The following is a 25,437-nucleotide window of genomic DNA, read 5'->3' as shown; positions in this document are numbered from 1 at the left end:
CCTCCAAAATTCTTCAAATAAAGTGGATGCCTCTTGTTATCATAAATACCTTTACAGGGCATCCATCTTATTTGTTATGCTGTTAGGGAGAAGTCTGATAAACATGAATAGCTGACGAGATGGATTTGATGAGCACATGGGATAGGATTTTAGTCTTTTAGGTACAAACATTTGGTTGTGTAGGACTGATAGACTGTAGGTCGTGTGACATGAAATCCAAATAGTACCACATGTCATTCAGTCATTGTCTTGCATTGGACCACAACACAAAATACAAAGTCCATGGGCTTTCCAGTAAAGACAAAAGCCCACAAACTACCTTGAATAAAACTTTCTGTTACCAAAAACAATTTAAAAAAAAGCACATTTTCCACATTACAATATATATATACTCCTAATTTTTAGATAGAAAGATATGTAGCTAGCCATTGAGCGACTGTGTAACAAGCACACTCAGTTTTTTCTCCACTAATTTTGGCGGCACTTAAACTGCCAAGTCTTCCTCCTTCAATCCTGTTTCCTCGGGATACGAGATTCTAATGTAGTTTTAGTAGTAGTACTAGACTAGAAATGGAAGAGTGTTCTTCTCTTTATGGCCTTCTTCTTTGTAAAGAAAATGAAGAAGAAGAAGCTTGTTTCAATGAAGGAAAAGATTCATTAACTAGATTAAGTAGTTTCTCTGTTATTACACAACAGAGTGAAGATGAATATATTAAAATGTTGATTGAAACAGAAAACAGTAGTTTTGGATTGAGATCTTTCAATGATACTTTGGTAACAAGTAAAGATTGGTTGCAACGGGGTCGGTTCGATGCAATGGAATGGATTTTAAGAGTAATGCTTTAATGCCCACTGGTTGTTTAATCAAGTTTTCATTTTTAATTGAATTTTGTTTATGTTTGCATTGTTTTCAGATGAGGGTGTTATTTGGATTTTGCTTCCAAACAGCTTACTTGTCTATATCTTACTTCGATCGATTCTTATCAAAGAGATCCATTGATGTAAGTAAATGTTCTATGTTCTTGATTCATCAATGGTTATATATACATTAGTACTACATTGAACATTCTCAAATGGTGTTTTTACTTGCTGGCGGTGTTGTGGGCAGAGTGAAAAGCCTTGGGCAATTCAATTACTATCGGTGGCGTGTTTAACATTGGCTGCAAAGATGGAAGAGTGCCGTGTTCCGGCATTATCAGAGTTTAGAACAGAAGAATTTTACTTTGAGAGTAAGGTTATTCAAAGAATGGAGCTTCTGGTTTTAAATACATTAGAATGGAGAATGGCTTTAGTTACTCCTTTTGCTTATCTACATTACTTCATTACTAAATTAAGTGGTGAATCTCGACTCAAGGATTTAGTATCTACTACTGTGGGACATGTATTGGCCATTGTAAAAGGTGAATAAGATTAGCTCATTATCTGGATTTTTTATTTAATCTCTATTGAGGTTCATTTTATTTATTGTTCTGTTTTCACTTATGTAGAAATGACCTTAATGGATCAACGCCCATCGACGATTGCAGCAGCCGCAGTCTTAGCGGCTTCTAGTAAAGGATCAACAAGTAAATTGGTGGAGTTAAAGATGAGTTTAATCCCACCGTGGCAATCTCAAGAAAATGTAAGTCACTAATATATCATGTTTGTACTTATAGTTGTTATTAGAAGAATGAATGGGAGTTATAGTTCTTTTTTCCCCTTTGTCAGGATAATGTGTTTACTTGCTACACTCTAATGCTGGAATTAGAGATGGAGAAAGTTAAAACGCCTAAGTATGTATGTTCTCCCGATCTATCATCTATTTATTCAAGTTCAAGTGATGTTGTTGAGGATTCTTCCTTCACGTCTGCTACAAGAATTAAGAGGAGAAGGCTTACATTCCATGATACTGATGAGAAATGTGACATTCCCAATGAGAATGGACTTCAGTAAAGAAAACCAATATACCCTTATTAGTGGATTTGAGCTCTTTACTATTGGGATGCATTTGTATCTTTGACTTGGAATGTTGGTTTAATGAGTGAATTATCTGCCAACTTTAATGGATGTGATATGGAATTGACTGAGTTTCCTTTTCCAGCAGTAAGAAAAGTCTGATGATGATACCAAAATAGAAAAGGAAGTGATGAAAAAAAGAAGGGTGGTACTTTAGTCTTTAGCCAACAGTATAAAGCTGCCTGAAGTCTAAAAGCTTAAAGGAGCAATGGAAAACTATTTGTTAATAGTGATCCTGAGTAGTATTTTCATTGAGTAATGCCACTGCATAGGTGCATAGGACTCACTTATTGAGCTGTTGTATTTCTTTTTCTTTTTCCCTTTTTTCCATTTTAGGGGAGTTTTATTGATCTCTTGCAACCCTACCTTTTAAAATGTGGGGTTAGGGGAGCTTCTATGTCTTTCAAAAAGGGTGATAGCAATGAAGAAGGGGGAGCTGTTGGTTTGATTTGATGCATCTGTGTTGCATGTTGGCCATCATACAGTATGTAAAGTTCAATGTCATTGATTTGATTTGAATGTTGAGGGTGTCTGCTGAAGGATCTGCCCATGCTTACTAAAGTTAGCAAGAGTGTAAGACTGCTTATGGGTCAAGAAACCCAAGCATTATCTATAGAATCAAATGGAGTTTATTTGCAAATTACATTATGAGGCAAGTCCTTTTCAGGTTTCAACTACTAGAATCAATTTGGTCAGTTGCTCTCAATTCTTAACTAGTGAAGTAGTGATCACATAAAAAAATGTGAGATATATTATTTTTACTGATCATATATTATAACTAATATTGTTTTTCACATGAATGCAAGGTTGTGAGAAACCTTCTGGAATAAATGGACTTTGTTCACCTCACTATTGACTTATTTTGTTTTCATTATTTTAAGAATGTACATTGAGAACTGATATACCTGCTCTTGTACAATCACTAGCTGAACTTAGGTTGTATATGCAGAAAATGGTACCTTTACTAGGCTGGAAGTAGTGAATCATACCTTTACTAGGGTGGAAGTAATTCATTGCTGGCAACTCTTCATTGATTCACCTAGTGTAGGGTCTGAAGAAGACACTATTAACATGAAAAAAGGTGACATAAATGGCTTTAAGTAAGTTTCAGAGCTTGTAGTTTTAGACATTCTTATCATACAATAGTTGGTTGAAGTTGAACTACAGGATTGGTGGACCACTTCTTCTATTGGCCACCACTCGAAAATACCATTAACAAATGGCTACATCAGCAGGGCAATGGTTTGTGCTTCCTTCTGGCAAAGGAGAAAGTTTTGAACTTGGAATGTAATCATGTAAATCAATAGTAAGAGCTGGTCTGCCACTCTGGAGAAGATTTAGTATTTTGAGTAATTTAGTTAGCTATTTGGCCAGTTTGAGTAGCAATTATATATTGCAGTATTGGACTCCCTATCAATTTTAAGGTTAACTTACCTTCTAAAACTTTGACAATAAACCGTAAGGAAGAAAAAAGATGATGGCAGTCTATCGAATTGGCAAGAACAGGAGCAAGAGGTAAAAATAAACGAATTTTGTAAGTCAAGGTCGCATTTTTCTTGACATTTGAGTTCAGTCACATCTTCCATTAATTAATCCCGTCTGTATCTAAGTCAAGAATATTGAAAACGAGACGATGATAAACTTTTGTTTTTTGGAGTTGTTAGATTCTTATTAATATTAGTAGGACTTTTCCCTAGAGAAACTGTCGCTTTTGTATAGGGGTGACTTCGGATCGGATCGGATTAATCTCTTTCGGAATTTTTCCAAAAAAAATTTTGGAACCTAATATGCTAGCCAAATCCGATCCAATTTTTTTTCGGATTCAAAATATATTTCCAATTTCGAAACTTTCGAAAATTTCGGAATAATTTGGAAATTTCAGAATACTTGGTAAATTTTCAAAGATCTCTTTACTTTCAATTATTTTTTGGAATATCATATGCAGCAATGTTCATTTGTAGGAAGAAAAAACCATGTCCACAACACCAATGTACCAAAATGACAATACGTCTTGTTCTTGAGAAAATCCATTTTCATTCAAACAAGTGATCCAAGAAAAAAGCGAGAAAAAGAACCCACTTGAACCACCAATAGCAAGCATTGCATTCTCATGAGGATGCGGGTATATGTAATGTTTCAATCTTTTTTTAGGTTATTGGAAATTGAAGCGTGAAGTGTCTGCATAAATAATGGATTATGGTCTTGGACTCTAAGTAGCTTTACATAATATTCTATCTATTGAAATTTGGCTTTTGGATTGGTCTGGAAGTCATTGTATGACTCAACATTTTTTTTCATATCATTGTTGTTATGGCAGACGGTGTAATAATAGTAGAGTGGTCCAATTCAAGTGGGGAAGTAGCGGCTAGATTATGTTTTTGTTTTGTTTTTGGAAGTAAAAAACTAGAAAATGAATGAACGGTTGAGATCTAATCAAGTAGATAGTGAGAGAAGTATATATTTTTTAAATAAATTGGCAATAATATCGGAAATTTCGGAATTTTCGGATCGGATCGGATTTTAGAATTATATTCAAATCCGATCCAATTTTTTTTTGGAATTTTTGGAAATCGAAAAATCGGAAAATCGGCCCATGAAAACTACACCCGAGCCAGACCAATTTGGGATATCGGAAAAATCGGAAATTCGGCAAAAAAAGACACCCCTACTTTTGTACCATTATTACGTCCATTTGTATCACTAGTTATTCTATTTTATCTCTATTATTATTATTATTATTTTTCTGGTAACTAGTCTATCTTTTTTTTTTTCTTCTGGTAACTAGTCTATCTCTACTTGAATATCCATCTTCTCAACTTCTGTCTTTTAATCCGAATTACTACCAATTACCAAATCAACTCAGATGCTTGGAAGGATCTTCTGATTATGCTTGGAAGGATTTTCTGATTGTAATTAAGAGGTTTTGCTTACATATAATCAAAGGAGGCTTATAGTAACTCCATCATATATTTCGAAACAAAAATCTTTTTAAATCATTTAAAACCACAGAAGGTAAAGTTTATTGCGAAGGATATTATGAAAATTTTACATTCTTTCAAACAAAGGCATTGATATTTGATGCTAGTGAACAGAACCTGTGTTTGAACTTTGAAGACAAGGTTTTTTCTCTCTCTCGGATTACACTTTTTCAAGTCTAATTACGACGTTGTAGGACAATTCCAGTTTTTGATCTAGGTATCTAGCTTTTTGTTACTTCAGTTTTTTTATTTTTTTATTTATCATTTTTTTTATTTTTATTGTTTGTTTATTTTTATTATTTAAAAAAAAAACTTATGTTTTTGAACTCGAGACCTTGCTATCATCACCCAAAGGTTTTAGTTTTACTAACTAAGCTAGTTGGCATATATAATATAACTAGCTTTCGAACCCGTCCTACAAACGAGTGCCATTATATTAAATTATTCTGAGAAATAATTGTAACTATATATGCATAGCTAAGAGATATGAATATTATGTTGATCACATATCTAAATTTCTTACAACGTGAAAACCCCACTCTCCATGAAAATAAATAGTACACATTTGATAAAACTCTTCAACTTTTTGCTACTGTTTAAGAATAGAAATTTGATTAAAGTTTTGTGAGAATGCCCAATTGAGACAAATATCATATTGAAACTATTTGAATAGAAAAACATTACCAATCATATATATGAAAAGAGATATGATAAATACAATTTTAAATGCAAAACTATATTTGTTGAGATATTCCCACTACATATACTACAAATATATTTTGAGGTTAGTTTAATACATTTGCATCTAATTTTTGATTTTCCGTTAATTATTTTTTGAATGTATATAAATTCGATTTTTCCGTTAATTATTCTTTGAGGTTAGTTCGATGCATTTATATCCAATTTTCGATTTCCCGTTAATTATTCTTGGAGTTTAGTTTCGATGCATTTGCATCCAGTTTTTGATTTTTCATTAATTATTCTTTGAGGTTAGCTCGATGCAGTTGCATCCAATTTCTGATTTCTCGTTAATAGGTTAATTCCATGTATTTGCATCTAGTTTCCAATTTTTAATTTTCCGTTAATTATTCTTTGATGTTAGTTCATTGTATTTGCATTATATTTCCGATTTCTAGTTAATTATTCTTTAAGGCTAGTTCAATTCAATTGCATCCAGTTTTTTATTTTTCGTTAACATCCAGTTTCCGATTTCTCATTACTTATTTTTTGAGGTTAGTTTCATGCATTTGCATCCACTTTCCATTAAATTTACCATTAATTATTCATTGAAGTTAGTTTTCATCTAGTTTTCCGTTAAATATTAATTGAGGTTAGTTTGATGCAGTTGCATCAAGTTTCCAATTTCCTGTTAATTATTTTTTGAGGTTAGTTCGTTGCATTTACATCTAGTTTCCAATTTTTCGTTAATTATTTTTTGAGGTTAGTTCAATTCAGTTGTATCCAGCTTTCAATTTCTTAGTTAATTATTTTTTGAGGTTAGCTCAATGCATTTGCATTCAGTTTCCGATTTTCGATTTCCCGCCACTTATTCTTTAAGGTTGGTTCAATGTAGTTGTATATAGTTTTCGATTTCTCGTTAGTTATTTTTTTAGGTTAGTTTAATGCAGTTGCACCCAATTTCCGATTACCCGTTAGTTATTCTTATCATTTTTTTCTCGATAATGGCAATTCGTTGAGGTTAGTTCAATACAATTCAATACAGTTTCCGATTTTCCATTAATTATTCTTTTAGGTTTGATCAATGAATTTATATTCAGTTTCTGATTTCCCGTTAATTATTTTTTGAGGTTAGTTCGATGCATTTGCATCCAGTTTTTTATTTTCAATTAATTATTCTTGGAGTTTAGTTCGATGTATTTGCATCAAGTTTTCGATTTCTCGTTAATTATTCTTTGAGGTTAGCTCGATGTAGTTGCATCAACTTTCCGATTTCCCGTTAATAGATTAATTCCATGCATTTTCATCCAGTTTCCGATTTCCTGTTAATTATTCTTTGATGTTAATTCATTGCATTTGCATCATGTTTTCAATTTTTCTCTAATTATTCTTTTAGATTAGTTCAATGCATTTGCAACCAATCTCAGGCCGATTTCATGTTTGTTATTTTTTGAGGTTAGTTCAATGCATTTGCATCCAGTTTCCGACCGATTTCTCATTAATAATTATTTGTGATTAGTTTAATGCAGTTGCATCTAGTTTGCGATTTCCCTTTAATTATTATTTGAGGTTAGTTCGATATATTTGCATCAAAATTGCTAATTATTATTTTAGGTTAGTTCGATGTATTTGCATCTAGTTTCTGATTCTCATTAATTATTTTTTGAGGTTAGTTCAATGTAGTTGCATCCAGTTTCTAATTTCCCAATTTCATAGTTAATTATTTTTTGAGATTAGTTCAATGCATTTGCATTAGGTTTTCAATTTTCCGTTAATTATTCTTTAAGGTTAGTTCAATGCATTTGCTTCGGTTTATGACCAATTTCCTGTTTATTATTCTTCTTTGAGGTTAGTTAAATGCATTTGCATCCAGTTTTTGATTTTCTATTAGTTTTTCTTAAGGTTGGTTCAAAGTAGTTGTATCAAGTTTCTAATTTACCATTCGTTATTCTTTAAGTTTAGTTAAGTACACTTGCACCCAATTTCTGATTTCTCATTAATTATTTTTTGGGGCTAGTTCAATGCAGTTGCATCTATTTTTTGATTTCCCGTTAATTATTCTTTGAGATTAGTTTAATACATTTGCATCTTAGTTCAATGTATTTGCATTCAGTTTTTGATTTTCCGTTAATTATTATTTGAGGTTAGTTCAATGCATTTGCATCCGGTTTCCTATTAATTATTCTTCAAGATTACTTATATGCATTTTTATTCTGTTTCTGATTTCCGGTTAATTATTATTTGAGATTAGTTCATTGCAGTTGTATCCCGTTTCCTATTTTCCGTTAATAATTATGTGAGGTTAGTTTAACGCAGTTGCATATAGTTTTTTTTTTTTTTTAAATTTTATTTCCCGTTAATTGTTATGTGAGTTTAGTTTGATGTATTTGTATCTAGTTTCCGATTTTTCAATAATTATTTTTTAGGTTAATTCGATGCAGTTGTATTAAGTTTTCAATTTCTGGTATAGAAATTCAAATGGGAAATAAAAGAACATATCAACCCAAAACTATGAGCATTCCTAATGCAAGCAACTTTGAGGGGAAATAACAACTTGTCACCCTTGTTGAGTAAAAATAAATGCCCTAATGCAAGGGTGACAATGAGAGTATTATCTCACTAAGTAATAATGAGAGTAGCACTTGCTACTGAGATTGTCACTGAGTTGTGAGTTTCAGACAAACCTTTTATTCCATCTCGTGTGTTTTTTTGAAATTTTGTGTGTTTGTTTTCGGAGGCCATTTTTTTGATTTTTTGATATTTTGATTTTTTTTTTTTTTTTTTACATTAAAATGGAATGAAATATTATGTCCGAAGTTATTTAAAGTCACCTCTGCATTGGGCAACCCCTGATAGCTTTTCACCAGTAAGATATCTATGAGGAGAAATAGTCCTATGTGGCGTCTATATAGAAGTAACAAATTGTTGCTTGCATTGGAAATGCTCTAACTTCCATAGGTTCTATGTGCAATGCGTTTGCATTGGAAATGCTCTAACTTCCATAGGTTCTATGTGCAATGCGTTATGGGAGAATCTAGCGACAAATTGCTAGGTTTTACATGAATCCACTACTAATCAGTGATCTGGACAAATCCGTAGAACGGATTCTGCAGTGTAGTTATATCAATCAGTTAAGATGTATAGGCGTATTTTGAGTGGAATTTGATCCAAGACAAAAGTTTGTATTATTAGTATTAATATTACTTGCTTGTTCCCATAAATATATTTTAATGCATGCGTTTAGAATTTGACTAATTTGACTGCTACAACTTTTCAACAGTTAGTTGTTCCGCGTTTAGAATTTGAGATTCATCATGACATTTACTGCCACTGCCATCATTGGGAAGCTATGAAATTGGGCATCAACCCTTAACCCAGCACACCCGCCTCACCAATTCATATACCCTACGCTCAAAGCTTGTGAATGGCAAGGGGAATGAGCAGCTCAACCCAGTCCGCCCAAGTCAGACCCAATTCATGTTGACATTTGACAACCATAGCGGTCGTAGTCTGTGAATGCCCGAAGTATTTGCAAACAGTATGCAGAATCTGTCGCTAGATAGTGCTGGACGCTCAACATTGTTTCAAATTCCAAAAAACAAGAAAGATTAAAGAGCCCTTATACTTCACAGTTTCTGATTCATATATTTAGAAACACGCTATGGCTGTTATCTCAAATTTTTTCGTAATTGTATCTTCCTGATTATTTTTGTATTGTAGTTAGCAAGGTGTTTTGGTTTTCTTAGAGACTCTATAGACCCTTTCCAATTTTTTTCCTAATTCTACCTCCTTGATTATTTGTATTGTAGCTAGCAAGGTGTTTTGGAGACTCTATAGACCCTCTCCAATTTTTTCCTAACTGAACTTTCTTGATTATTTGTACTGTAGTTAGCAAGGTGTTTTGGTTTTGTTTGGAGACTCTATAGACCTTTTTCCTTTAGTTTGTATCTTTCCCATTTTCTCTCATATTTTATAGTAATTAGCCATGACACGTGGACACTCTATAAACGCTTTCTCAATTAAGGAGGATAGAGCTATAATATATACAAGGTTTTAGACCCGGCCATATGGCCGGAATCATTTCCAAAATTCACATCCCCTAAATTTTTGTGAAGAATTCAATGACTGATAATTATTAGCATAAGTTTTTAGAGCTGATTTAGCAATGTTTTCTTATTGGCGGTCGTATAAAATTTCCTTGTCAGTTTTTGATTGACTTATTAGAGTTGTGCTGTATTGTATTAGGAAACTTCTTAAAATTAAGATCGAGTTCATGTTGTATTAAGAAATTTCTTATGATTAATTAAGAGTGTCCATATGGCGTACCTATGTCTCAAGAATGCGCCACCTAGAAAAGAGATTGTCCATATAAAATGTACTATGCTTTAATACATTGGACACGTGTCGACATCTCGTTCTATCTAATCTAACGGTCACAAATACTTAATACATTGGACACGTGTCAACACAAACAAAAGGTGTATTGGTAGCAAAAAAAGACAATTAGAAAATAAATCTTAAATTAGTTCTAATTAGACATGCACCTCTCTCTCCCCCATTGTTATATGTGCTATTAGACATACCGCCCCCCCCCCAAATCGCCATTACAATTGAATAATCTCCATTAATGTCTCAAAAGCTTAAAAAACATTAATACATATTCTTATTAGTCATTATACATGTTTATTACTTGTAACATTTCAAAATCTTGAACACCTACCATCATTTCACCCATATTAAATAGTCAATTTTAATGATTTTAATCAAAATTGATGCTTAATTAGTTGGGAAAGATGAACTTAAGGTTTAGGGCTTAATTATCAATGAGTGATGTGGGCCGTTGGATATTTGGATGTGAGTAAATAGATATTGGCACATGTCATGTACATTCTTTAGTTTAAATTGGGTATTGCAAAACCAATATGTCATTTTGGTAGTTTTTCGAAGAAAATGGTATTCAAGATATTTCAACTGTCTTAACCACGAGATAATGGTTAAAATGCGTTGACTGAGACGGTAGAAGGACAAGTCTAATTCTTTTTTCAAATGGAGTAGGTCTAAAAAACCCTAAAAGTTTTTGGTTGTGGTGAACTTTCTCTTTGCGTTAATGTGTGACAAAATCAGTTCGGCCAGATTTCTGCACTATATGAGAACTGCCCATATCATATATGCCTCCTGAGACCAAAGGCGTTCTTAGGAAAATATTGATGTTGGCTCGCTCACGAACTCCCTCCAACTATTTTTCTTTTCTTTTTATTATTATTATTATTAGTTTTTTTTTTTTTTGAGGGGAGGGGGAGAGATAAACTTTACAATCAATCTGAATTCCCATTTACCACAGCCACCCTACAGATTGTACGAGACTGCATATGTTTTGGAAGCAATCTCAAATCTAGGGATGAAATAAAGACCAATCTCTTTCTCAAGGACATTGACCGGCCAAGTCCAAGGAAGATGCCAACAAATAGGCTGGCTTTGGAAGCAAATTCCAAATGATAAATCATATATCATATAAGTTTCGTCGAAAGTTCAAAACACAAAGTACAAGAAGAGCAATAGCACTCTAACACGTGAATGCCTGAAGGGGTTGAACTCATCATCTATATTGTGTGGCTTTAAAGGTTAAAATAAGATTTGAAAGATGGCCAGAGTGGGACAAGAGGCTCCACTTCTTCTCAAGCCTTAATGAAACTCTAGCACTGGAATGGTGGATAGATGATGAAAGTCTCTTGGCTGGCACTGTACTATGAAATTCTCTTCTCATTTACTACAATGGGTTAGCAATATACTGGACTTTTACGGGCATAATGCGCACATGCCTCTCTGTCTCTCTAGTCTCTTCTTTCTTATTAGTGCATAAGTACTTGGAAACTAAGGGATCAAATTGAGATAGCTTCTTCACTTCAGTATTAGGAGGATATTAACAAATAATTTTCAAATAAATTATTTTAAACTCCGATCTAGAATTTGTATAATAGTTTTTCTTAGATTTATGGCATTTAGTTGTTCCGCGTTTAAATTTAGAATATATTTTTCGTGAAAATAAACCGCCATACGTTAATGAGTAGCGATTATAGTGGGCATAAGTCTTGGAAACTAAGAGATCAAATTGAGATAGCCTCTTCAAAGCTTGTGGTTGGCAGGATATTAATCCGTAATTTTAAATTGAAGTATCTTAAACTCGATCTAGACATTTGATAATATAGTTTTATTAGATTTATGGTGATTTAGCGGTAAATCATTATGCAGAATCTGTCGCTAGATAGTACAAATCACTAAAACAGATTGATTGTTTCCATATTCGGCCTCAAAGAGTAAACTATACTTCCCACTTGAAAAGATTTATCAACATGAACGTCTCTCAAATTTTTCGTAATGCCGTATATTAAATTATTCTAAAAAATATTAGCAACTATGCATAGATATGAGATATGAAAATTATATTAATTACTCATTTAAATTTTCTTTTCACTCTTATAAAAGGAAACATCAAACCTTGATAAAACTCCATTTTTTTTTTTATTGTTTTGGTTTAATAATAGAAGTTTGATTTTCCCTTTTATGAGAATTTCCCAATTTCTCTAAGATAATATTAAAGCTACTTAAATAGCAAGATATTCCCAATCACAATAAATGAATTATGATAAACACTACTTAAAATGCAAAACTATATTTGTCGAGACATGTATTCCCCTTACATATAGTACAAATATGTTTTAGGGTTATTAGTTCAATACATTTGCATCAAGTTTATGATTTTCCATTAATTATTCTTTGAGGTAGTTTAATGTAGTCGTTGCATACGGTTTCCAAATTCTCATTAATTATTCTTTGAGGTTAGTTCAATGTAGTTGCATCAAGTTTTCGATTTCCCATTAATTATTATTTGAGATTAGTTCAATAATGCAATTGCATCCACTTTATGATTTTCCGTTAGTTATTCATTAAGGTTAATTCAGTACAGTTGCATCCAGTTTTCGATGTTTTGTTAATTAGTATTTGAGATTAGTTCATTGCATTTGCATCCAGGTTCCAATATTATGTTAATTACTCTTTGAGGTTAGTTCAATACATCTGTATCCAGTTTCTGATTTCTCATTAATTGTTTTTCTAGGTTAGTTCGATAGTTTATAATTTCTATACAGTTTGCATACAAGTAAGAGTCTATTTTTATAAACTCACTTTTGTTTTGGGTTCCTAATTACTCGTAATTACTCATGTGAGAATGCTAAAAAAATGGACATTTATGCTTTGAGGCCAGTGCGATGCATTTACATCTGACTTCCGATTTCCAGTTAACTATTTTTTGAGGTTATTTCAATGCATTTGCATCCAATTTCTGATTTTCCGTTAGTTAATCTATGATTTTAGTTTAATGCTGTTGCATCCAGTTTGTGGTTTTCCGTTAATTATTCTTTGAGGTTAGTTCATGCAGTTGTATCCAATTTTCAATTTTATGTTAATTGTTATTTGAGGTTAGTTCATGCATTTTGCATCAAGTTTCATTTTCAGAATATTTTTTTGAGGTTAGTTCAATGCGTTTACATCAAATTTATAATTTTCCGTTAATTATTCATTTAGGTTAGATCGGTCTTTTCTTCACCTTAAAAACCATTAAAAAAATCATAATGCCTCCTTTTGATAAAATCCTTCAACTTTATTTTGTTGTTTAATAATAGAAGTTTGATTGAAGTTTTGTGACATTGCCTAATAATAAGGTGAAATTCATATATATTGATCAATACTTGAATAGTAAGGAGTTCCAAATCATATGGAAAGATTAAGATAAACACCATTTTAAATCTAAAATTATACTTATCTCAAGACATTCCCACAACATATAACCCAACTATGTTTTAAGGTTAGTTCATCATTTGCATCATATATTCTTGATTTTTCGTTATTTTTATATTTTGAAGTTAGTTCAATCCTGAATTAAAAAATTTCCAATTCCAGTTATTTATTTTTTTTGAGACATTTTCAATCAAATTGCATCATCAGTTTCGATTTCTCATTAATTATTCTTTTCGATTAGTTCAATACATTTGCATCCAATTTCCAATTTCCGGTTAATTGTTCTTTGAGGTCATTGTACTATGCATTTGCATCCATTTTCTATTTCCGATAATTATTGGACTTTTAGTTTAATGCATTTGCATCGGTTTCTCTATTTCTCGTTTATTATTTGATAAAGTTGCATTTACATCTAGTTTCCAATTTCCTTTAGGATAATTATTGTTTGAAATTAGTTCAATGAACTTGCATCCAAATCCGATTTCCGTTAATTATTTCTTGAGGTTAGTTCAATGCATTTGCATCCGGTTTATTTTTTTTTGAGATTAGTTGGTCACGGTTGCATCCGATTTCCGATTTTTAGTTAATTATTTTTTTTTTTAGTTCCAAACATTTGCATCATGTTTCCAATTTATAATTAAGTTTTCTTTGAGGTTAATTTAATGCGGTTGCATCCAAATCGATTTCCGTTAATTTAATCTTTGAGGGTTAGTTCAATACATTTGCATCCAGGTTTACGATTTTCCGACAATTATTTTTATGTTAGTTTGATGTATTTGCATCCAAGTTTTGATTTTCCGTTAATTATTCATTGATGTTAGTTTAATCTAAAAATTGTATCTATATTCCAATTTTCTATTAATTATTTTTAAGATTAATTTAATGCTTATATTTGCATCCAAACCTTGATTTCCGTTAAATATTATTTGAGGTTAGTTCGATGCATTTGCATCCATTTTTCGTTCCTCATTAATTATTTTTTGAATAATAGTTTCATTTCATTATATATATTTTTAAAAACATTTGTCATTATTGCTTTGCTATATTTTTTTTTTTTTATTTTATATAATATATTTTGTTTATGTTATTTTTTTAATAATTGTTTTTAACTATGTTTTGATTTTCGTGTTAAAGATATATTCCGAAATAAGTTTAATGTAGTGCTTTATCATATTATGATAAAAATTGTATGATTTGTAATAGGAAATTAGTTTGTACAAATCACCTATTTTTAGTAATTTTTTATTTGATTAAATATATAAGAATTGGAACACTAAAAGTTTTGTAATTTGTAATAAAACCTTTTAAATTCACCTATTTTTTTAGCAATTTTTTTATTTGATCAAATATATAATATTAAAAATTACACTCAAACTTAGTTCATATAAAATTATAAATACTCATTAACTTTTTTCTAAGGTTCATTATATCGTTTATATTGTAGGTCATTAAAAAAGACTATATTTTATATTAGAGTCACTTTTGAGAAAAAAATACTAATTCTCATATTAGAGTAATTGCAGAATGAGAGAAAATCTATTATATGTCTCTGCTTTAGTATATAGATAGTAGATGTAGTAGTAGAGAAGGACTTCACTCAATGATTCAGATGCATAGTAACTAGATTGAGTAGCTACTCTAATCACCATCTTACTTGCCTTGAGCAAGGAAAAGAATTGTTCAGAAAAGTATGTATTTTCATTGTAGAAAAATGGAAACACTATTGATACTTGCCTACTTGGTCCATTTTCGAACCTATGCTTTTGGACGAGTTATATATTGGTGACTTGGTGAGACAAGTTGAAATGTTGAATTTTCATATCATGGGACCAAAAACAATATATACTGCTCCAAATCATTGATAGCTATCGTCCTTTATTATATCAAATTGCCATAGTTTCTCTCGATGATAGCTGGAAGCCTGTAAGTATGCCTGGCTTAATGCTTATTAGTAGGCCGGGCTCCAAGTCTCCAACTTCGGAAAGTTGAGTATAGTTGTTGGATCTAAACTCTAAACCAAGTTCCAGAAATATGAACAGATTCTACAGCAACTTCAAAGTTCAACCCAAGAGTCCAAGACAATGTTGGGCCTGACCGGTTGAGATCAAGTACCCTGCTACAAATAAAAACCTGATCGAGTCCATTGAGTAGCACTGGTGTGTCTGTTTTATTTTCTTTTGTAGGTTGCTTCATTCATCAGTCCCTAAAATTTTTTGTTTGTATATATATAAAATGATAGAATTGTAATTTTGTACCATGAACTTTTACGTTTTTATCACTTTACGCTATGAACTACTTTTTTTCGAATGATTTAAGCCATAAACTTTACTGAATGTTTCACTTTGGGGCACCGGTGTAGTTTCGTTACAGGATACGCCTACGTGTACAAATGGGTGCCTATACATACTAACGGAAGTTGACGTGGCTCCTATCCAATTAGCCACATATGTACATTATGTAACAAAATGATAACAATGGGCGAAAGTGAAACCTTCAATAAAGTTCGTAGCCTAAATTATTGAAAAAAAGTTCATAACCTGAAGTGATAAAAAAGTGAAAGTTCATGGTACAAAATGACAATTTTATTACAAAATGGCAATTTTATTTTTATAAGAAGATAACATTTCGTTAGGGGTGTGCACGGGTCAATTCGGGTCGAATTTGGGGCTAAATCGGCGACCGAACCAACCTTATCGATTTATATTTTTTTGGAACCGAACCGAACCGAACCGGCTGTATTATACTAACCGAACCGAACCAAACTAATTTCCAACTGAACTGTTATCCAAACCGAACCGATTGGATTATGGTTTAACCGATAATAACCGACCCAAACCGACCGGTTTTCACATATTTTTAAATTAAATTAATTAAATATATATATTTTAATATATATTATATATAGTTTGTTGGTTCGGGTCGGATTTGAAACTAAACCGATGACCTAACCAATCCTATTAGTTTTCACATACATTGAACCGAACCGAACTGAACCGACTAATAAACATAACCGATCCAAAACCAACTAGTTCGGTTGGGTTTCTCGGTTGGCCGGTTTTATTCACATCCCTACATTTGGTAGTTGAATGTTTTCATTTTCTTCCCTTCCTTTTTCCTTTTTGGCGCATGGACCTCCCCATATTTGCGGTTTAGACTTTAGAGTGCACCAAGCAATAGAAAATTAGAAACAAGTTTGGTAATAGTTGGGCTTTTTCCAGGCCCAACCAGCTAAATTAGGCCACAAATTCTCACTTCCTGGAGACTAGAGTCTAGAGGGCTCAAATTGGCAAACTCTAAATATGTTACATCTTTTACATATGGCTCAAGGTTAGGCAAGCAACTAGCAATCCAAAGTGCTGACAGACTAATCGCTAAGACATTTAGCTTAGACAAAACACCAGCTAATATAAGACTTTGGTGCGCAAATTCTCTATCATGGGGGCCATTCTTAACCATGTCTTGTCTCTTTTTGGTTTAGTTGATGACATACTAGAAGCGCTTGTCCAGCAACCAACATTGATGTGATAAAGTTCATTTTAAATATAGCCCAAATTATTACTAGCACTAGTTAAGTTTCAGTCAAAAAATGTTGGCCGGCCGCCTCCAAAACCTTGTAAGAAATCACAAGTATAATGGAAGTGATTGTATTTAGGGCGTGTTTGACCGTCTTGATCTGTTAGGGCTGTTGATTGTATAATACACACCAGTCAAAACCTATCCATAAACCCTATCAATCCTATCCGTAACTCTCCCCACCCCAGGTATAAGCTTGAATTAAAAAGTCTTATTCTTACTATAAAAAAAAAAGTCTTATTCTTAGAAGGTAGAACAGTTGGTGTAACTCATTTGATAGTTAAGATACTTGCAAAGTACAATTTGCTCTTATAATACTGAATTTATCAATTGAAACGTTTTAATCATGCAATTGTCTGTGGTTAATTATTTCCTTGCAATAGATTTGCTTTGCATATATAATTTTATGGTTGGACTAAAAAATACCGATACGTACGTGTATTCAATATTCTTAAAGAAATTCTCAATAGGGAAAGCAGAGCAGGTGAAGTGAAAGTCTACGACAAACTTAACAACTATGCGACCGTTTACCAACTCCCATCCAAAAACATCACCCTCTAAAAATTCTTTAGACGGTCACAAAACCATCCTAAAAATTGTCCGCGTCAGCAACTGAGTCACGTTTTGATATATGACTACAGTCTACTGATATTCTTAGCTGGTTATTGATGTACAGAGTACAGGCCGGTAAGTTTTTGGCAATGTTGAATTAATCATTGCGTGAAGACGGCTCTTGTATCATGCGGAAGCGATAAGATCGTAATTACATACATGGCTACGACATTGTCATGTTTCATTCGTTAAACACCTAGTTACTTGGGTTGTAAGTAACATCCTCTATTTTTATTTTAAAATATGGGGATTATTGCTATTAATACAGCTTATGATGTATCTCGATGAATTTGCCAATGCTTTAAAATGCCAATTATATGACAAGATGAATGTTGGAACATCTGCAACATTGCGAGTCAAGAAAATTATAGTATAATTGAAAATTATATTTCGAAGCATGAGTTTTGCATGTATGTAACAATTCCACAATAGTTACGGGAAAAAAAACAAGACATTTAATTTCCACCAGGCGCAGCACTAGGTTTTCACAATGACAACATTTCTGACGTGGAGTCCACCAAACCAGTGCAAGCACACCTAATACATTTTAAAACAGCTATAGGCTAAAAGTCCAAATCGAGCTAATTAAGCATGCTTGTGTATAGATCTTAATCAAGTATAGATTGCCAGTTGCCTCCTTTCATATTCATTTCAGGTTTTTCAACACTGCACACGGTTTTCATTTTGACTTCGAACATTTCTTTGCCTCCTTCCCTATGACTTTATTTTTCACCTACATCCATATCTTCATTCATTTTCGCTATAAATACATCTCAGCTGATCCTCTAAAACTCAATCAATTTACAAGTCATTAGAAGAAAAACAAACAGCAGAGCTACTGATCATGGACGGATTAATTCCATTTCTTTTTCATGCCATCAAGAAGCATAATGGTCACAGGAGTTATAGAAGCCTATCTGAGGGCTCAACCACAGCGCGTAGTTACCACCAACTAATTGCATATTCTGGCTCACTGGATGGTTCTTCACATCGACGAACCAGGTCAGAATTTCAGCCACCTACCTTTGATTTCACTGAACAGCGTTCGGGTATTGAATTACACTCGCGAAGTTTGAAGGGTGCAAACTCAGTTAGTACGCCTGCAAAGAAACCAATTGGTTCTTCTTATCCCAAAAAAGCCTCTCATGAGAACAACGTTTCACGTTTTCGATGAAAAAAAGAAAACTATTCCGGGCAGAAATATGCTCAATGATTGAAGTAGTCATGAACAAGTTGTAAAAATATATATCTAAAGTTTTATTTGATGTTTGTTCTGTTAATGGGATGTTAATTATACCGTACTATTGTAATGATTCTTTTATTATTGATTTATTGGTTTGGTTATTTATAGTGTTTGCAAATCCTTTTAGTACAAGTTGCTATTAACTCTCTTGTAGTTTGCTTGATATAGAAGAAAATACTGAAAACTGAAGTAATTAAAGCAGCAGAACAAAATATGTTCCTGGTAGGCTGTGATGCAGTTGTTACTTGTTAATTTTGGAGTGATCTAATGACAACGAGGAATTGATAATTTTGGAATGATCATAATAAATGGTAGTTTAAGTGTCAATGAGTAATTGAATTTAGTAGAATCAAGATCCTGAACTCCTAGATTTTCTTAATAGCAAGAGAGCTGCTAAATTGGGCTGCTAAAATGTACTACATAGGCCTTTTAGCTTGCCCAGCCAAATTTGGCACCCCAAAATAAAAAAAACCAATCCAATCGCGTTTTCTATTTTGGAGTGCTAAATGATACGGATGTCATAGATTCTACCGTCCGTCCATTATTTTGTAATTTAAGTTGAATATTTTTTTGGACGGACGACACAGTTTCTGCCGTCCGTCGAAATTGAACACACAGACGGCATAAACTATGTCGTCCATCTCCCAAACTTATTATAGCAGCTGCTAGCGAAAGTCTTAACTTTGGCTGGGTTTTTGACTCCTTCCAAATTTAAGACCCTTGTAACAGCCCTATTGGAATGACATTTTTGTGGTTGGAGTGTTATATTTGTCTTTAGCAGCCCATATAACCCCCGATAGTAGATAACAATGCCACGGAGCAACTAGGGATTGGGCATTTTCGGTGAGACAACATTCCCAACGTGTACTCCACCAAACCAGCGAAACCCCACTTAAGTACCTAACACGTTTTTTCAATAACAAAATTAACAAATTCACCGAGGCTAAAAAGTCCTATTGAGATATGGAGCATGGAACTTCAACTAATTGTTGAGTTAGGATAGCGAAAAAAAAAAACTAATTGTTGAGTTACAGTTCGGAAACAATTTTTTTTTTTTTGGAAACCAAGAATGAATCCCATCTCCTAGACTCTACACTTACGGTTTGATTGTCGGACTTGGTTTTGCCTTCGACGTGATCATTTCAAAGGAGTATAGAAGTTATAGAAGTACGATATTATATTACTCATGGAAGGCTTAATTCCACTTCTTGTTCATGCTATCAAGAAACGTAAGGGCTCAACCTTGGCACGTAGTTACCATCCATTAAGTGCAAATTTTAGCTCTTTATATGGACGAACCCGGTCAGAATATCAGCCATCTCCATTTGATTATAGAGAGCAACGTTCGGAGATTAAATCCTAGTCACGAAGTTTGAAGGGTGTAAAAAATGTCTAAGATACAAAACCTTCTTCATACACGTTTCATGCATGTCAATCGTGTTTCTCTCAAACATCGGTAATTATCTACTATAATCATGAACAATAGGAAATGGAGTGTCTGGGTGCTGAACTGTGAAAGCTACGTACTACCTTATGCAGCATATTGGATTCTGGAGGAACATATTATTAGCATCGCAGGGGAGATTCAACTTCAATGGTAAATTTGTGCACTGAAGGTGATGGAATGGCGGGTCCAAAATCTGGAAAAAAAAAAAAAAAAAAAGGTTTGTTAGTTCCTAGTTGGATATGCGTTATTTTTTTCCCAATGAAAATTACTAACATCAAATCAAAGGATTACAAACAACTAACAAGCCAGGAAGAAGATTACAAGGTAAAGAAACCAAGTCCTAAAAGCTTCATCCCCAATCTGCGTGCAACATCTGTGGAAAGCTGTACCTGCAACCACCACGCTACAACTGCAACCAAACGTCCAACGAACAAATCTTTGGCCAAAGACTTCCGATACGACCTTAAAGTCCGAATCAAATACCAAAAGGTCTCAAACACCAAATTAGTGTTTTCTGTTTTTTTAGTTTATTTGTAATTATTTGAATAATTGCATGTTGCATAATTAAATGAGATTCTTCGGGAATTGATTAGTCATATTAGAATCGGGTCACGGCCAGGGGTATCACAACCGCCACCTTAAGAAGGGGCATGAGGGAAAGGTGCTAGTTCGTTAATGGGTGACGGCTGCACCATGGAGCGGTCTCACTTTGCTTAGGAGGATGTTGAAGACTATGGCTGTGAGTAATCATTAGGGGTATTTAGCTTTTGGGCCACATTATAAATGGGTAATATGAAGTTGGTCACCAATTGTTCGTTTATTAGCTATTGGGCCAAAATTGACAGTTGACTGCGTTGACCGTGACTGAACCGTTGGTCTGAAAAACTGATTTTTTGTAATGCCTAAAACACCCCTCGCACGTGTCTATGATGTGAAATTTGAAATCAAACAAAAAAACGGTAAAATTAAGATTTGATCCAACGGCCCCAATCAATATAGCCGTTAGAAGCTGTTTTCTTTCACTCCCTATATATTTCGACCATGGGAGCCTACCTTCAAACATACACTTAAAAAAATACACTTAAAATCCTTTCAAACATACACTTAAAAAAATGGGTGGAAGTGAAATGGTGGTTCTCTCTCCTCCGAAGGTAAGTTTCTCACCTTGTGACTGCTTGGGACCTTTCTCTTTAATGGCGATTCGGTTGGACCAAACGCCAAAATAAACAATTTTAATTAGGACTAATCCCTAATGTGGTAGATTATTGTTGGCACTAATCCCTAATATGTGTTTTTTCAGTCCGCCAATTTTGCAAGGAAGAAGGGCATTATGCCTCAACATGTACTTACATAGGTGTTCACCCCCTAAAGCTTGGTGTTGGGGTTTATCGTGTGATTTTACAAGATAACGAGGTCGGTACCCTAAAACCAAGTTGCTTAAGTGCTTATTCGAGGCTTGCAGTATTGTGCAAGAGATCTACTCCAACAAAGAGGTGCTTCTGAGTTGCCAATTATGCAAAGAAGAATTTCCTCTCTGCAAGAGCTGTCACTTGTGCCCACAATGTCATTTACCTACTAGTACTTGTGAGTGAGTGAGTGAGGGTGGAGTGAGTGTGTACTCAGTGCAACATGAATAAACATGCTTTTCTAACAAAAATAAAGCTAGTTAAACTTGTATTGATAATTGATCATTTGAACTTCCATAATTTAGTCTGCATAGGTGAACTTCCATAATTTAGTCTGCAAAAGTGAAATTCCATAACTTCCATAACTTCCATAATCGATCATTCTGCAAAAGTGAAATTCCATAAAGCTTACAAAATAACAAAAAATATGTGATGCCCATCAACAGCCACGAAAGCAGCATTGCCAACTTCAACATAGTATCTCAAATAAATAGAGTGTTTCAACTAAGCAACATGTTGACATGCACTATTGAGGTTGGGATTGAGTAAGAGACTCACTTAACACAATGCAAGGTGTAGATTGTCCTGGTGTCGAGGGTGGTTATGAATCTTCACCCAACCACCAGCCCAAGCCTCTACCACCTCCTATGCCTGTACCACTTCTTGTTCCATATCTCCTAACATTTGCAAACTTCCGGTTCTACCAGCTTCTTCCACCTCTCCTTTGCTTCGGGGGACTTGCATTTCACTCGACCAGTTCAAACCCGGTGACATCAATCACTGGCTGCAAATTCACATGTTGGCCTGCACCTCTCCTACCACCAGCTCTACCAGCTCTACCATCTCTTCCACCTCTCCTTGCTCTAGGGACATCATTTTGCAGATTCTGAACTTTAGTTTTAGGGACATCAATCACTAGCTGCACATTCACATTATTATCCCCACCTCTTCTTCTACCACCTCTAGTTCTTGTAGGGCTATCATGCCCACCTTCTGCCACCACCTCTTACGCTGGTTTCACCTTCATTGTTCTCCGTGATTCCCAACTTCGGGTTCAATGTCTTCAGCTTCATTGGCTTCATCTGCTTTTCTTGATTTCTTTGATGGTTGATCTTTCCCTAGTGGACATGTCCTCTTATTGTGCCCTGGTTCAAGACATTTCTTACACTTTCTCTTACTTGTTGCCTTCTCTTCATCATCACCTCTTATCCTCTGTTTTTAGGTCTACCCGGATGTCTCTCGAGTGGTGGAGGTTGTACAACATCTTCCTCGGTTTAACCTGTCATATAACAATACATAAGAATCCCAATGGAGAATTGGAAATATGATTGATGAGACAAATCCAAAAGTACCTTGCCCCAATCCTCTTCATTGTCAAATGGAAATATATAACCACCATAAGTTGCTCTGAATGCATTCACATGACAAAATGGTCTGCAATACCTGTTAACATTTGAATATCTTACTAAATAGCATTTGAATGGTCTTACTAAATAGCAACTAAAAATATACCTTGCCCAACTTTCTTTTTTTTGGCCTGAATGCACACATGGAATCCCAGTTATTTGCCAAACTATACAAGCACACTCTTGTTTAACCAAATCCACAATAATTTTTTTTTTTTCACTTTTTATGTTGAAGGCACCGTATGCAGTTTGTGAGACTCTTGAAACCTTATACCTGGTGTGCTTCTTCTCAAGTCTTTCAATCACATCTCTAACAGCTGCTATCAACTCATTATCTGCCATCTCACATGCAAGCTCTTTTCTCTGATGCAACAAGCCCATAACAGCCAAGCTGTATTTGTCCACAAATTGAAGTAAGGGTTTGTCCCTAATTTTTAGGATCCTACTGTTAAATGACTCACTGAAATTGTTTGTTATAGCATCACATTTTGATGTCAAATCAAAGTGTGATCTAGCCCAACAGTTTAAGGATTGTCTTTCTAACCACTTCTTTGCATCTGACTCCTCCTCCTCCAACTGATCCATAAATGTTACATGCTTAGGTACTTTGTATGCCTTTGCTGCAGCCCAACTTAGACTTTGCAAGTAATCACCCTTGAATTCTGACTTGAAATTCTTATACATATGTCCAAAATAAAATCTGTGAACAATAAAGGAAACAACCCATTCTTATACATGCAATCTGTAATAGGATAACAACTATAATATGAATGTAAGTTTGGTTGTACCTGTGATTTGCAAAAAGAAAGTTGAAATCAACAACATCTATAAGCCCTTTCTGCCTATCTGATATGAATGTTCAAATGAGGTTTCAGATTCTTCAAGAAATCATTCCATGTACACTTATCTTCACCGCCTCTGCATATATATATACCAAGAGGCCGGAAACATCCCATTCATAGCATCTAATCCAATGACACCCAATACATAACCCCCATACTTACCTTTCAGAAAGCATCCATCTAGACCAATTACTGGTCTACATCCTTGAACAAATCCAGCAAGTGATGCCTTATAGGCCAGGAAAAAACCAATAAACTCACCATCTTGATCCCTATACCACTTTTCCAATGATCCTTCATTCCTCTTAAGTATTTGTGTTTTCAGTTCTACTATCTTGTAGTAACTAGCTTCATAGTTACCATTGATCCTCTCAAGTACTCTAACTTTAGCCTTCCAAGCAGTATAATAAGAAATGCCAACCCCAAACTTATCCAACACTTCCAAAATTAGGTCTTTGGGTTTCATCTGTAGATGAGATCTTAGAAACCCTTCCAACTTATCAGCTACCCATCCACATGTTGCTTGTGCATTCTTATTTTTTCCATCAGCCTCACAACTGTGAGTCTCCACATAGTTCCTCAACTTGAAAGTGTGTTTGTCACTCATCACAGTGCAATATACCCTCCATCCACATTCTGGGTTCTTACACTTCAAGTGGATTCTGGTCTTGTTATTTCTAACTTGAACATAACTAAACTTCTGATATATTGCTAGGTTCTTCATAAACTCCCTACACTCTTTAAATGTTCTCCATTCCATTTTAGGCAGCAGTTGCAATCTCACTTCTGTGGTTCCATTTCCTTCTATTCTCTCATGTTCTTCATCTACATACAAATTCTTTGGTAACTTCATAAAAGCACTGATGTCATCATCCTCATCATTATTATCCCCATCCAAATCAGGTTGCTCATCCACCAAATTAGGTTATTCACCTTCACTGTCCCTGTCTATAGGGTTAGGCAGTATCCAAATCAACATCTTCCTCATCAGAAGAAGCTTCACTAACATAAGTAGTATATAGCTTAATACTAGGTGATAGGGTTATATACTAAAAGCATTACTTTTGTATTAACTCTAATTATTTATATTTTGAATGAGAATCATATGGGCAAATGTTATGCATATTTTATATGTTATTAGTTATATTCATGTGTCTAATACTTTATGTTGTAGATGATATGGTGTGAACACACAGAAGATCATATCATCAGTACCTTATAAAGTATAGATGGATTTGGACAACCTAGATGGATTTGGATTTGGACAAACCATTAGTACGGTTGTAGTATAATCTGGTATTAGTCTATCTTGACTATAGGATTACACTAGTACACTTTGTATGTATTGAACAGGACCAAGTGAGGTTGTTTCTCTTTATACTGACTGTATAAGAGAACAAACGCCTTTGTTATTATGGAGGCTTGTCCTCTTAATCCGGATATAATAATGGGCACTTACGTGC

General features: G+C 33.9%; 2 protein-coding genes across 2 annotated transcripts; both read left to right on the top strand.

The window, feature by feature from the left end:
* Positions 1–411: 411 nt before the first annotated feature.
* CYCD5;1 (cyclin d5;1) lies at positions 412–2,844 on the top strand. Its single transcript, XM_086565625.1, has 5 exons — positions 412–834; positions 915–1,001; positions 1,109–1,400; positions 1,488–1,621; positions 1,708–2,844. The coding sequence occupies exons 1-5, from the start codon at positions 571–573 to the stop codon at positions 1,930–1,932; spliced, it is 1,002 nt and encodes a 333-aa protein (XP_086421751.1). The 5' UTR covers positions 412–570; the 3' UTR covers positions 1,933–2,844.
* Positions 2,845–18,352: 15,508 nt separating this feature from the next.
* LOC147491297 (beta-1,4-xylosidase) lies at positions 18,353–18,976 on the top strand. Its single transcript, XM_086565594.1, has one exon. The coding sequence runs from the start codon at positions 18,475–18,477 to the stop codon at positions 18,802–18,804; it is 330 nt and encodes a 109-aa protein (XP_086421720.1). The 5' UTR covers positions 18,353–18,474; the 3' UTR covers positions 18,805–18,976.
* Positions 18,977–25,437: the final 6,461 nt, after the last annotated feature.

This window comes from Coptis chinensis, chromosome 6 (assembly GCF_015680905.1).
Source record: "Coptis chinensis isolate HL-2020 chromosome 6, ASM1568090v1, whole genome shotgun sequence".
In the NCBI taxonomy this organism is placed as follows: Eukaryota; Viridiplantae; Streptophyta; class Magnoliopsida; order Ranunculales; family Ranunculaceae; genus Coptis; species Coptis chinensis.
This window is presented reverse-complemented; position numbering and strand designations above follow the sequence as displayed.

Coding starts and splice junctions, on each gene's coding strand:
- LOC147491297 (XM_086565594.1), top strand. CDS start 18,475: ATGGACGGATTAATTCCATTTCTTTTTCATGCCATCAAGAAGCATAAT.